This window comes from Terrapene carolina, unplaced genomic scaffold (genome assembly GCF_002925995.2).
Source record: "Terrapene carolina triunguis isolate 2854851 unplaced genomic scaffold, T_m_triunguis-2.0 Scaffold182, whole genome shotgun sequence".
Taxonomy (NCBI): Eukaryota; Metazoa; Chordata; order Testudines; family Emydidae; genus Terrapene; species Terrapene triunguis.
In genome coordinates, this window is record NW_020664533.1 from 2278535 (window position 1) to 2293100 (window position 14566).

General features: G+C 37.9%; 1 protein-coding gene across 1 annotated transcript in view; it reads right to left on the bottom strand.

Annotated features, from left to right (window-relative positions):
* The window catches only part of LOC113407043 (transcriptional activator GLI3), a 248807-nt gene that overhangs the window by 68192 nt on the left and 166049 nt on the right, over positions 1 to 14566 (bottom strand). Inside the window, exons 5-6 of the mRNA XM_026654133.1 lie at positions 10805 to 11010; positions 5303 to 5449 (exon numbers count right to left, since the gene is read on the bottom strand). Of these exons, the coding sequence (XP_026509918.1) occupies positions 5303 to 5449; positions 10805 to 11010 (353 nt within the window). The remainder of the gene's footprint in view (positions 1 to 5302; positions 5450 to 10804; positions 11011 to 14566) is intronic.

The following is a 14566-nucleotide window of genomic DNA, read 5'->3' on the forward strand; positions in this document are numbered from 1 at the left end:
AATGAGACAATGCTCTGACTGGGAAAAAGGCAAACCACAACTATGTTTATAAATCAAATATCAGCTAGTTATGTTTTCCGCTGCAAATGAGAGATGTATTCCAATGATTTCATTGGAAAATGAAGCGATCATTAAAAATACTATAACATGAACCCTGCTAGATTACATTTCTCATCTGAAGTGAAAGCTTAGACAGCCTGATAAATGATCTACAAACGTAGTTGTAGTCTGCCTCTTTGCTGATCAGAGCATTTCTCATTTCAGCATCAGAACTTCATTTGGCAGTTCTTTACCCCATTTCCCAGGAGAGGACACTTGTACCAAATAAGTATCACCCACGTCTGCACTACCGCTCGGAGTTTGAAGAGAAGCATACTCATCCTTAACAAACTGCACAGAGCTACCAAGTATGATTATCCTCATCCTGGTGCCCCACAGACTTTCAACAAACGCACGACTCCCTCCTTCTCCCTTCCCTCTCTAAAATGAGCCAACCCATTCCTAAGTCACGCTATGGCAGTGTGAAAAGACTCTTTTCCTCAAATGCTCATAAACTCTTTCCCTCGTCCCTCCCAACTGCTATCAGCAGCCAGCTTTCTCTTCAGCACAGAGCCACTCTGAGCTCTGGGCCAGCTCATCCCTGTCCCCTGGCTCTGTTATAGGCACAAAAGTGTTCTGGCCAGAGACAAAGAGGTGGTTTCCAGCTGGGAAAGGCAGAGCAGAGTGGATTTATAACAGGGAGCCTTGACTCAGCCTTATCATTCAATAGCCCCAGATTTTCTTTTCTCCTTGGGACAGTATGCCATAGTGGTCTCACCTGGATCTAGAAATTAGTCAGACCCCAACTTGCGTCTACCTGGGACTTGGTCAATTTCCTAAGGGGTAACAGTTCTATGTGTAAACAGAGAATTCCTGTGTCACATGAGATGATTGTTACGTCCAAATGAGAGCCCCACAGTACTTGGTAATGGAAGAGTAGGACTGGCTTCAAGTGAGGCAGTGACTTTCAAAATGGAAAATCCAATTAAATTAAATGACTGTTTTTCTTGTATTCACCATTGAATTAGGTTTTACATTCCTAAAAGGTTTTAAACATGAGATGATCATTCATTATGTTGCAAAATGTTTAGTATAACAATATTCTGAGTTCGTATATTACTATAAAAAGAAATAGATCACAATTTATAAGCATCTCTGACTGCTAAAATAAACTTTGCAGCTTTGCTCTGGCATATATTTTAAACACAAACACTTCAGCGTTTATTAATTTGAGATGTTTATCTATTCATAGTATTCTTCCAATGAAGGATCGTATTCCATTTTTTTAATAAGATTCTTGGAGACCAAAAATGCAGAGCTGGTGATTCACTAAAAACTCCATTTACCTTCTCAGCAAGCACTGAAAAACCATCAACTTTGGAGGTGAGAGAAAATAGAAGGTAGGCTGTGGCGTTCTATAGAGCAGAAGACAGACTTGTTTAAGAATCTAGTCCTTGTGGAGTAGATATTATACTCAAGGAAATTGTAATAGCAGCTAGTGAAGCTTTGAGACAGGAATGTGTAGGCAAAAATCAAAGTGAGTGTTCTAAGTAAAGACTTATTCCGAGGGTGGAGCTCATTTCTAAAATAGCTGATATCAATTTCAATCATTACTTTCCAAAATGGAATATGCCTTGTTGCAAATTGGTCCATGAATTCGATTTCTGAATTCAAGTTTTTAGCATCAATTATTATGGAACAATTTTCAGACGTATAATTTTATTCCTTTAAATCACATTTCTTCAAACATGCCAAAGGAACTGGTCTTCTTTGAAGGCTGTGAACATGACAGGTTTGAATTTCTGAAAATAAACTAGAGCTCTGTGAAACTTGGTGGTTTTGGTTCACAGGCACCAGTAGAAGTTTGGTTTTACTTTATGAAAGTACACATCCTGAATTTTGTCTTGGTTTCCAAACCCATAAATCCCTTGATGACACACAGGGGGAAGGAATGGGTCTACTAGCCAAAACTTGTCCCACTGTTTCTTGAAACTCAGCCTACATTCAGGCAAAAGGTCACACCTCAGTAAGTCTTACAGGGTGGGACTGTCATAAGCACTCAGTGAGGACCTAGCTAGCTCTGCTCCCACTGAAGTCAATGGGAGTTCACCAAAAAGTTCCCACAGAGCGAGACTCCAGAGCATATAGGATGTTTCAACCCCTTGCACAAGAACCAAGCATCCTGTCCCCCACCCCAATAAAAATGGCTCTCCAGCACCATAAAGCAGGAAGAAGGCAGAGTGTTCCCCATACTCTGTATAAAGCTCTGTGTCCATCTTCTGCATAATGCACATGGTTATTATTTGTATTACAGTAGAGTCTAGAGGCTCCAGATTTGATCACTGTACTCACTGCTGTACACACCACACCTTCTCCATATAGTAAATTCAGAACATTCTCTGTTTCTGACCCATTGTTGTATGGAATACGTAAGCAGGGGTCTTTCAGTGGGTCAAATCAGCTATTTTCTCAGAATTTGGTCGCAAATAATGAGGGAAATTATCAACTTCTTTTTCATTCTTTTTAACAAAATGGGGCAGGGTGGAAAGAGGACTTTTAAAATCATCATAATGCAAATATGGGCATTCTGATCGTTCAAAAAAAAGCATCTTAATATTGGTTTCCTGCTAATTGTTTTGTTTCTCTTTTCTAATCTAAAATTCTGACAAAGAAGAAAGGGGTTTTCTTTAGCATGATGAATGATAGGACATTCAGATGCCTACTTAATGACAATTAATTTACTGTATATCCATGCAAGTTAAGATAGTTTTAATTAGTTTTCACAAAGTAAAAGGGTAACTTCATCCTCTCTTTAGATAAAAGAAGCTATTGCCTGACTAAACACATTCTCATCAAATAGAGAAGGTGAGACTAAGTGACCTTCTTAGGATTCGCTCTTATTTTAATTCTCTATTTACTGTTTAAAATAACCCATCTGCATAATACTGCTTCAATTTTTTTGTCTTTAGTACTGAAATAATCCCTAATTGAAAAGTTGCTGCTATAATGAATCGCAAATGTGTGATCTCAACTTTAAAACCAAACACAAAACAAATTAAAGTGCATATATCAAATATCTGTACAGCTGTCCCTATTTGAGATTATGTTTAGGACAATTTTTTTTATGAATGTACAGAGATTATATGCATCAAAGATCAATATCCTTTCCTTTAAGCATATGTGCTGGAACTAGGGGTGCGGCAGCATCCCCTGGCTTGAAGTGGTTTCCATCATATACAGGATTTACAGTTTTGTTCAATGGCTTTCAGCACCTCCACTATACAAATTGTTCCAGCACCCCTGCCTTTAAGGAAAAAGAGGTAATTATTTGTGATGCTGAAGCTGTAATTCTATGCATATTATAGCAAGCTCAATCCTCCAGCCTTTACTCCACAAGTCAGTCTTTTGATGTCTCTGGTGTTATTTGTGTAAGTGATACAGAATTTTATCCATCTCTTTAGGTTTTCCTAGAATGCCCATCATGGTGGTAGGTAAGTGCTGACCAGGCAAATTACAGTAGGTCAGCATGCTAGTTTGGATTGGGCCCATTATTTATCAAGCACTTTGGGATTCAAGGGATTATACACAGTGGACCAGATCCTCAGCTAGTGTAAATAAGGATAGCTCCATTGACTTCAGTGGAGCTACGACAGTTACACGAGTTGACGATGTGTCCAAGTGTGATTATTACACTTACATGTCTTTAACCATCCATAAACCAGAAAATGAATGTTATAATAAGTTGCTATTAATATGTGTCAAACACATTAATAGCCCTTTATCCCCCCACCCCCAACTCTCTCCCTTCTCTTTCAAAACCCTTTGAAAAACTCCATCTTCTGTGAAGCTTATCAGAAAAAATGTCCACACAGCAGATTCTGGTTTTCATAAGCACCTCTGAGTAGGAAATGAGTATGTTTGGAATATTTTAACTATTGTAATTCACCATGCACAGTAATTGAATATAGAATATGTAATTGAAATTGAATTGTTAAAAAATGTGCTCACCTTCTTTACGACTAATAGAATAAAAACGTTTAATTTGCACACTCAATTCCTGCATAATACATCTTGCCTGACTTGCAAAACTTATCAATCACTTATTTAACATATATTTAAATGAATTTCCTTGTAACAGTGACTTTCTTATGTCGTCATGCTTTCTACGTGTGAGCCTCATAATTCTTACATCCTATGCAGATTCCTTGGGATCAGCAGCCATGGAACATGGTCAATAATGAGATATAGACCTGAAGAAACCACATGCTGGCAAGGAGTTAAAAGAGTCACAGGCTAAACCATTGCTCTAATAGCATAGTATGGCTCTGTGCTGCCACATGAGAGGCAACACTGTTTGATTCCTAGCCCCAGTCTCTTACTTCCCAAGTTATGGTGGAGAGGGGGGAATGAGAGGATTCCACAGACAGCATTAGCAGCTGATGAGTGAAGTGCTTTGCACAACTCAATACTAACAGTAACTCCCTTTGGTTGACTAAAAAACAGCAGTGAGCAGCTTCAGATGGAGTGCTCTCCACTCAACTTTGCTGAGAGAAATGGAGGCCACGATAAAAGGTCTTGAAGATGGTGCAGCAGGTGGAAGGAGGTACATAGCTTAGATATTTGAGGCAGCATCCTTGGGGATTTGGCCATCCACGTTGCCTGAGCCAGGAACAATCTCAAAGCTTAGTCAGTACTAGAATACATATTTTTTAAACATATCTGCTGCTCTCTCGAGATATTTTAGACAAATTCTATAAAAGAAGAGTTGTTCACATTGACTGGTTGCTGGGTTTTTTTTTTGAGGGGACAGGGACACTAACTAAGGTTAGGAAAATGGATGTAAATGTTTATTTATGAACAATGAGTACTGGTGTCAACAGCAACAAAAATATCAACATTATAGATAAACATGACTTAATGTTTATTAGTGTCAGGTAACCTTTTCAAAAACATTTAGTAATTTAGGAATCTGAGTCCACTGAAAGTTAGTTTTACCCACAGCCCTTTATTTTTAGAAGCAATCACATTTCTCTCCCTAGTCTCTTTCAAAGTTTATTATCAGATTCACTTTGTCACCTCTCACTTAAACTACTTTTAGGCCCCAATCCTGAAAAGAGAACCATGCGGGTACAAACTTCTGCATCTGCACAGTGCTCTACTGTTGACAGCGGGGCTTCACGTGAGCATAGGAAATTCACCCATGGGGCTCTCTTTTCAGGATCAGGGCCTTATTTGTCTCACTTTTTCCAGCATGATCACTTACTATCCATGGCGTGAAGGTATTCCATATGAAGGGCGCCAGCTCCTGCAGTAGCAGCTGAAGGAATAATGTCTGCATATGGGCTGCGCTGACCTGCCAATAGAGCCATCTGATGGTAATATTCAGCTGGACTGACTCCAGCGTGTGGAGCTAAGAACACAATATAAAAAAGCACCATTAATGACGTAAGACAAACAAGAGGCAAACTTTTATTACTCCACTGCTTCCCTTTGGCTATTAAACTGGCTTGTTTATTTTTAAAGCAACGCAACATCTGCAATATGCCTGTGCAGTCAACATACTTCAACCAGTGATACTGCAAAGACATCATTCACAAAATGGCAAGACATAAAATATTCATTTACCAGTGACATTTACCATTCACAGTGACCTCATTTTTTATATTTATTTTTTTAAGTGAATTTAAAAGTGACAGACTGACTGACAGGCCTGGAAACTAATATGTTTTATTTAGTCACATGAAAAGCTAACCACAAGCAGCAAAAGCTTCTCTCCCACGCCAACGTGTCTCAATCTTAACCTGAAACACCTCTTGCAAAGCAGGTCAAGTTCCATGCTCATTCACATCTCCGAACGCCCTACTGAGAATACCAAAAGGATGTCATCAGTGGGGGAATATTTTGTGAAATGCAAAACTGAACTAGGACAAAATAATTTCTTTCAAGCAAATTAGTTGTCAGACAGGAACAATTTATAGGCATTTTTAGCAAAGGCTGGATTCATGTTAATAAGTAAGGCCCCCCCGATCCTACAAACATATACTTGAGTAATGGAACTCATGAGAGTGGTCCCAATGACCTCAATGGGTCTACTCAGGTGTGTAAGGCTCAGTGCCATAGAGGAGAGACGCTGTATATGCCATTACTATGTTCATAAATCATCCAATCCCCTGCAGATAATCTCCTTTACTCATAAAAAAACCTCTTTTTCTGCAAAAATTATTCATCATCTGTTTTTCCTCCATACAATTTTCAAGCATCACTAAACTCCATGCCATGAACTGAAGTAACATTGGACTAATATTTCATTTCAGTGGCCCTCTGATGCTATTAATAGATGGTTTCATGGATTTAGCAGAAGATTAGTCATTAGAATAGATAGGTTCTATTCTTGTTTCTGCCACAGACTTCCTGGGTGAACTTGGGCAAATCACTCTATCTCTCTGGTCCTTAACTGCTCCATTTGTAAAGTGGAGATAATCATACTTCCCTAACTGTGCTCATAAGAATGTTGTGCAGCATGGTTCATTATATCCATAAAGTACTTTGAGATCCTCAGATTTAAGTGCTGTACTGCAACAGAGTATTTTCCTATTTATACTTGTTATTCAGTGCCATTCTTCCACCATTTCATTGGCTATGTTCTGAGTGGAAATACAAATGTAACCACTAATCCTGCAAACACTGAATAATTTTATTCACATAGGACTACTAACGGGTAAAGTGGTTTATTTGCATTAGTGTTTGAAGGATCATGTCCTAAATGAAACACCACAAACACAGGATCCAGGTTTATTCTAAAAGGAAAAATGAAATGGCAGAGTTGGGGTGGGAGCTCCTACAGGAATAGGATTGACAGAGTATTTCACTATATTATAAAATAAAAAGTGTTCTCTGTTATATCATGAGATCTGACATAAATGAAGAATAAACATTATTTTAAATCAAACTTTAGGAAATGTTAAAGAAAAATAAAAGGACTTTAGACAGTGCAGGAAAGGAAACCACAAGAGAAGTGAGCTGAGAAGCATTCTTCTTGTTTTCAAATTACAAATTGATTTCTAAAATAAATATAATCCACACCTTGCCACTGTCACTTTCTGTAAAATGACAAGAAAAATATTTGACCACAAATTAAAAAAAACCCCTCACTCATTACACTGAGTCATTGATTTTAAAGTTTTACAGTAGTAGACGACTATGATATCTTTCCAGACACACTTAAAACACTTCCTGAGCTTTCTGACATAAGTGTCTGGGTTAACTAACAATAACATTGGCTGCAAGCTTTAAAATGAAATGCTTCAGAACCTATAAAGGAATATAGTGAGCACATAACTATATTACCAATGTTCCATAAATTGAAAGAATTTTTGGTTTCCTTAAGAAATCTTTCCTTAAGACCCTTTTTAAATACAAGAAATTGGCAAATTAATAATGGCTTGGTTGAAGGGTAATTGAGTTCAGTTATGATGTGCAATTTATTTTTTAAAATATAGAAGTATTTTATAAAAGCAAAGCTCAATGTGGCTACTCACATACGTAAAGTTCCTCATGGGCATATTTGCAGGATTACCCCATTAAGTGGGATTCTAAATCTAGCTCTGCCCTGTGACTGGACCTTTAGAATTTGAGCTGTTCAGGGCAAGGACTGCTGTCCTGATTCTCTTCCCATTTACACTAGCTTTTACACCAGTGTAGCCTCAGTGGAGTTACTCCTGCTTTACATCTGTGTAAATCAGAAAAGAATCACACCCCCTGCATAGTGGGCACTACTGCAATACACATAACAATTGGCTCAGGTCTCAGCCCCATCTCTAGTTCCTTTGTGTTGCTGTGGGAAATCCATGGGTGGACCAAAGCCAGCAGAGCTGGCTCCACACCACTTGTTTTCCTGGGTGAGTCAATGACATGGTATGCAAAGCACTCAGCCAGATCCTCAGCTGCTGTAGCCATTGTCTACAAGTTGCATAACTTAGAGCAGCTTTAAAGCTGCTCTACATTATGCAATGGGCTGTTTGGCCCCTGGCCATCCCAGGATCAATGCAACTGTGGACTGAACCCCCAAAAAATTATTTAATTGACCTAAAGCAATTTAACTGGCATCATGACTTTTAATAAAAACAGCATAATTTTACATGCCTTCAAATGCAAACTGTGTGTGGCAGAATTTATAATCAAGCCACTTATACCTTTAGCGTTGTGTGTGTACACAGGTATACACTTGTACTATTATTTATTATTTGCATTCCAGTAGAGTCCAAAATGTGGTAGAAACTGTCAACAAACAAGGGAGATTAGGGTCTGATCTGGGTAGATCTGCCTGAATAAGAGCTTTAGAGTTCCATACTTGACTGGCTAACCTAGCTAACTATGAATTCTATGCAACATATTTTACAACCTTTAATTAAATAGTTTTTTTATTGGGATACCTATGAAACTTCATGCTGGACAACAGAGATGGCAGTATGCTGATTTTTTAATTTCCATGTGCAACTGAAGTGGAATTAAAGTATAAGTGAAATTATGTAGGAATCTCATTTGATAGCAGTTATTAAATTGTTCTTTATATCAATATTTTTAAAAAGCCTGTATATGCATAAATTTACTTCATAAGTTATATTACCACTTTAACTCTTTCACTTTATAAATATATGCCATCAAAGTGTAATTACAATGCAACTAAAATGCAATGATAATAAAAGCTATAAATCCTTACACAATTCCTTGTAATTTTTCTTTGTCCACTTATATTTCCCAAGGATTTTGCTGTGTGAAAGCTTCCACTTTCATAATTAGGGCTATTTAAGAATTCAGGACTTTTTTTGGCTCATGGCAGTATGCCTATAAATCAAATTATACTGCATAGTTTACATGCTGTATGTATACCACGATACTCACATACATGCACGCACTCTATGGTGGCTATCATCGTGCTATGTAAGTACCTATACATTGAAAATCAAATATATAAATACACATAGAGTATGCAGTAGAATGTTTTAGAATCTATCTTTATTAGCCAATCTCTGGTCTTAAGAGGTGACTCTGCTCAAATACATAAACTGAGTACTAACTTTATTTATTAGGAAAGTTTATTAAATTTTCTTTTATTTGTTTAGTTCCTACAATATGTTCAATTCTGTACACAGTTTGCAAAAATAAATACAATCACTGCCATAAGAGATTACAATTGGTTCTGTTCTAACCTGTCTAATTTGTAGTTTCTTGAGAGATCCCTTAAGACAGATTTTACTGCAGATACAGTGAACGTATGTCTACATCTCTGCATATGTATGTGTGTATGCCAATATACATGTACATATATTAATATAAAAATATTTGTGGGGGAAGGGCATGTCAGAGATTGAGAAAGAGAGAGATGTTTCAAAAAGCTATTAAAAAGTTATATCATATATATTCTACAATAAACATATAGAACTTCTTTGTGGCAAGATAAGGATTTCTGAATAATCACCAAAGTGTTCTTTTAAAATGATTTTGCCAGTCATCAAATAACACTGTTTGTTAAAATAAAATGTGTAGAATTAACAATGATTTACACAACAACCAGGCTGTCTATATCACCAGTGGAAATCCCTACATGCACACATACACTTTGATTGACATTAGGTCATTAAAATTTATTCTCATAAGAAGAATATGCACCCATAACTAATGGATTAGAGTAAAGGTATAGGCTCTTACAAGTGAGGATTAATTAGTCATCCATTTGAACAGAGTACACTACTCATTTTTCAAATTCTGCTAAAGGCAGTGTGTCTGTTTTGTAAATTTGTGTGAGCACTGGGAAGAGCTTTTCCTTAATTAAAATAGTAGTTTAATTATCTTCACTAAATACTCACTTGCTAATTTGGCCCATTTATAACTCCACTCAGCACAATATAGCAATTTTGAAATGTCAAACTACTAATGTACTGTTAAAAAACACACTTCTCAGAATCCAGCCCATGTGTGATTCTGTTCATTGCTCATTAAGGGAAAATTCAAATTTAAATCAATGGGAGTTTTGACTAAGGACTGAGTAGAGATTGCAGATCTTGGTCCTTTATAATTTAGTTTACATCCGAATAAACAGGGAGGTAATATCTACATCATACTCAGACCTCAGGGAACATCACTTTCCTTGTATGCTGCCTAAATGTGAGTCATTTAAATATGCTGCACCTGATTCTGATCACCAATCACATATCTCATATGAGTGAAATTTCATTCGTCTTATCCTCAGCTAGTATAAATTGGTGTAGCTCAATTTAAGTTAAATAGAGATATAATGACCCTCATTAGCAAGTGAGTGTATTGTTAAGATAATAAAACTGCTATTTTAATAAAGGAAAAGACCTTTCCAACACAATATATCTCTTGAACTCGCTGGAGATATGCTGATTTATACGAGCTGATTTGATTTCAGTGCAGGCATTCCTGATTTACACTGGCTTAAGGTAGGTCAGAATCATACCCACTGTCTGTCCCACAAAAAGGAAGATATTAAAGCCATAAACATTGTTACATTTTTAATTTTGAATGAGAACTTCTTCTTTTTTGCTGAAGTTTCAACGTTTGTGAAATGTACAAATGACTAGCAACAGGCTGATCAAGTATTGAAACATTTATGACATAATAAATATGGGTGACAAATCTGCTGAAGCTGCTTTGAACAAGGAAAAAAAGAGAAATGTTGACAAGATTAATATAACTTAAGTTGCCACAATGACAGCAAACAGGAAGCCAGTCTTAAACCCACCGTCTGTAGGGCTGAGTCCACGGGCTGCGGAGATCATGGACAGAGACGGGCTACTGTGCAGTGATCGGATGTAGTCCATGTAAGGGTTAATGTAAGGGTGAGGAGGGCTGAAGGGAGATTCTGATGTTGCAGCCGGATTTCTGTGTGGGGAAATTCTAATGAACGGAAGATCTGAATATGTTGGGCTACTAGATAAGGCAGAAGGCCTGGAATAAAGAGAGAGAGAGAAAAAAGAAAGATTATCTATATAGTCAAGATCACAAACGTGGACAGAAAAAATAACTGTAAGGTAATATTAATTCTATAAAGAACAACTGGGTTGAACATGCAATAACTTCCACTAATTTCCACTGCCCGGAGAGAAAAGAATAGGGAACGAGTTCTTCTCTGAACCAATTGTTAGTAATATTTCTCTCACCCATTTTTAATGTAAGCCGGTTTTCAGTTTACACGTTACATCACTCCATATTTTTTTTCCTTTGGATTTCAGAAGAAAACCAATCTAACTAGCATTAAATATGTACACCACATATCAATTTCTGCTATAATACAAAATGCATGCTGAGATGCCTAATAATTTACAACTTCTAAAAAGGGATAACTCAGTGGTTTGAGCATTGGCCTGCTAAACCCAGGGTTGTAAATTCAATCCTTGAGGGGGCCATTTAGGGATCTGGGGCAAAAATCTGTGTGGGGATTGGTCCTGCTTTGAGCAGGGGGTTGGACTAGATGACCTCCTGAGATCCCTTCCAACCCTGATATTCTATGATTCTACTGGAAGAAGTTTAAGAAGATCTACCTGAGCCCATTTCCTTGATTTGCAATTTATCCTTATTGTAAAGTGCATGTTTCTATTTATAAAAAAATTCAGATGATCCACAGTTTGTAAACCACTACGAGGTTTGGGCTTTTCTACAACTATTTTTGACAATGCTCATTTACACGTACGATGCCAAAAACCAGACGGCAACGGAACAAAGGTTCTCCATATGTTTGTTTTTAGCATGGCGCCACAAACTGACCTGACGCCGACAACAAGAATTCAGTAATTAACCACATCACTGTTATTAAGGAGGAACAGAATTTTTTTCTTAAGCTACATCCACGAAGCTGTAACGAACTAAGGCTGAAATGCCACTTCATGGTTGAGGAGGACAAATAACCTGTCCTGAAAACACCCCTTGACATCACACCCTGATAGGACCATGCCCATGCTCTGTGCCGAGTACCTCCTCTCACAGCATCCATGCTCCAAGGCACTGGAAAAAAAAACTTTTTTCATAAGGAAGCGTTGCAGAGCTCACCCATGCCAACCAGTTCTTTCGCGAAAGACAATGATTTAGCCTGTCATGTATTTGCTGTAGTTGAACAAGCTGACCTGAACTAAATGCCTTTTTGTCCCTGTTTTTCCAATTAATTTAGCGTATATACAGAACAGAGACAAGCAGCAGCTGTGAGACCAGTTGGGGCAGCTCATTTCTTTGATGCTGCTGGCTTACACAGAATAATAAAAAAGAGAAATGTATTTTCGTAACATACACACCGCAGTCAGTGGGGGTTGTTGTTGTCACTTATAAGGCAACAAAATGTAATCTGAGGTAAGAGTCAATTCTGCTCAGATATCAGCTCAGAAACACTAATGTACGAATGGGACAAAGATCAAAGTTATTAGTTCTTAACTGGATACCAGACTCCCTGAAAGAAATACACGGGGGTCATAACATTTGGGGAATAAAGATTTTTTTCTATTTCTTTGTATTTCGCCATTTTTTTTACTTATATGGCACTTGTCTGTTTCTTTCACTGAGAAGGTTATTTTCAAGGTAAACCCCTTTTTGCTTTCCACACCTGAAAATGTCCCTTTGCTGTAACATTTATGTTACGCTCCTGCATTTTTGTGTGTTAAAAGCAGACTCTGGCAATGGAATAATTTCATTGGGACCCAAGCAAATTATCCACAAATACCTAACCAGTGACCAATTAACCTTTACAGGCGTTTAAAGTGTAGTTACAGTTAGAAAAGCAACCATTACTCAAAGCATCTTTTCTCTGTATGTTTTTGAGTTATCATTGCTTTACTGATCAAAACAAGATTTTAATGCTGTTTCCACAGTAAAACTCACAATTTATGGAAGAAGAAACTGGTTTCGTGGTTCATTGACAAAAATTGATATGTAAAGTTCATGTCACAGAATATTTTTAACTGATAATGATGTAAGGGGCAGAAAGAACACTGCTGGACATCACATCACAGGGTGAGTTTCCCATCCCAGCAGGGTAGAAAATATTGTACTTGGATTGGTTAAATTGAGCAAAGGTAACCTGAAAGTCACTGAGAGCACAAATTTGGAACCTCACAATATCATTCTGCAGTCTTGGTTTTTGGCTATGGTTACAAATCAAGAACTATTAGAAATCCACATTGAATGTCACAAAGCAAAAGCCTTGATGTTATCTGGTGCATATTGATCAGTAAACTGTTCAATGGATTTTGTCAATAGGCTGAAAGTCTATGTTATTCTCAATCATTTGTTCTCCAACTGGTCAACAGCCAAGTAGGGCAGCAGCAAGAACAGGGTTAAGAGCCAGACAAGCCAGCCCACCTCCCCCCTTCCAGATCAAATGGGAGCCATTCAAGGACACTTCCTCCAGAAAGCCCTCCCTCTCAGGGCCCAGCAAGCTTCTGAGAAGACTATGAAAGGCCTTGGGTCCCTGGAAAACATTAATCTCCAACAGGCTAGGAGGAGCAGCATGTACAGGGCAGCATATGGGAATGTCATCAGATTCAATATTAAACTTTTCAACTCCAGACTAATGTTTTCTGATTTCTCCCCAACATCTGAGTGTAACATGCTACCACCCTCCTCTAATCACCTCAGCTACCTTGTTTCACTCTCTTCCCCTCACTATTTTTTATAAAAACAAAACAAAACAAAAACCAGACAACAAAAACAGATCAAAGGTTACATAGCCAAACAAGAGCAAATATTTGTCCTTCCCTTTCTCACACCCTTACTATTAGCTGCTTCTTCCTAATATTGGATCTAATTTTAGACTGTAAGTATTTTTGGGTAGGAACTGTGTTTTATGGGTCAACAAAGCACCTAGCACACTTTGAGCACTGTGTAAATAATGGACAAAGAATAAAGCAGCATGGACTTGGGAGATCTTCATAGCATACTTCAGTGACAATCCAACTACAAAAAATGATGGCAGTCCACTGGACATTGGCATGGCACATGACAGATCTTCACATACCCTGACAGATAAAGAATTTATGTAGCTGGTTCTACTTTGGGTCCGAGCCTGCTCCGACTGAATGCAATTGAAACACTTTTGTTGATTTTAATAGGAGCGGGATCACTTTCTTCAGCAATAACTGCTCGGAACGTCACGCCTCATTTTGTAAATTTTGTATCATAATCATCCTTGCCCTCACATAAGTGAAAATCTCTATATCCTGTGGGAGAGTGGAGCTCTTTCTATGTTACCTGCTGTATAATAAGAGGCTTGCAGAGGGAGCAGGCATCTGGTTCTCCACATCCACGGAGATCCGATGTTTTGAAGGAAATCTGCATAAACCCACTGTTACAATCTATCTAATCTACCCATATGTTTTCCTGTAGCATTCATCACCATAGTAGCTAAGTCCCTGGCCCAGGAAAGCTCTTAAGTGTGTGCTTAACTTTAAGCACCTCAGTAACCCCATCCCTCTTCAGCAAGCAGCTAAACAGGTGCTTAAAGTAACTTCAAAGGGAGGTA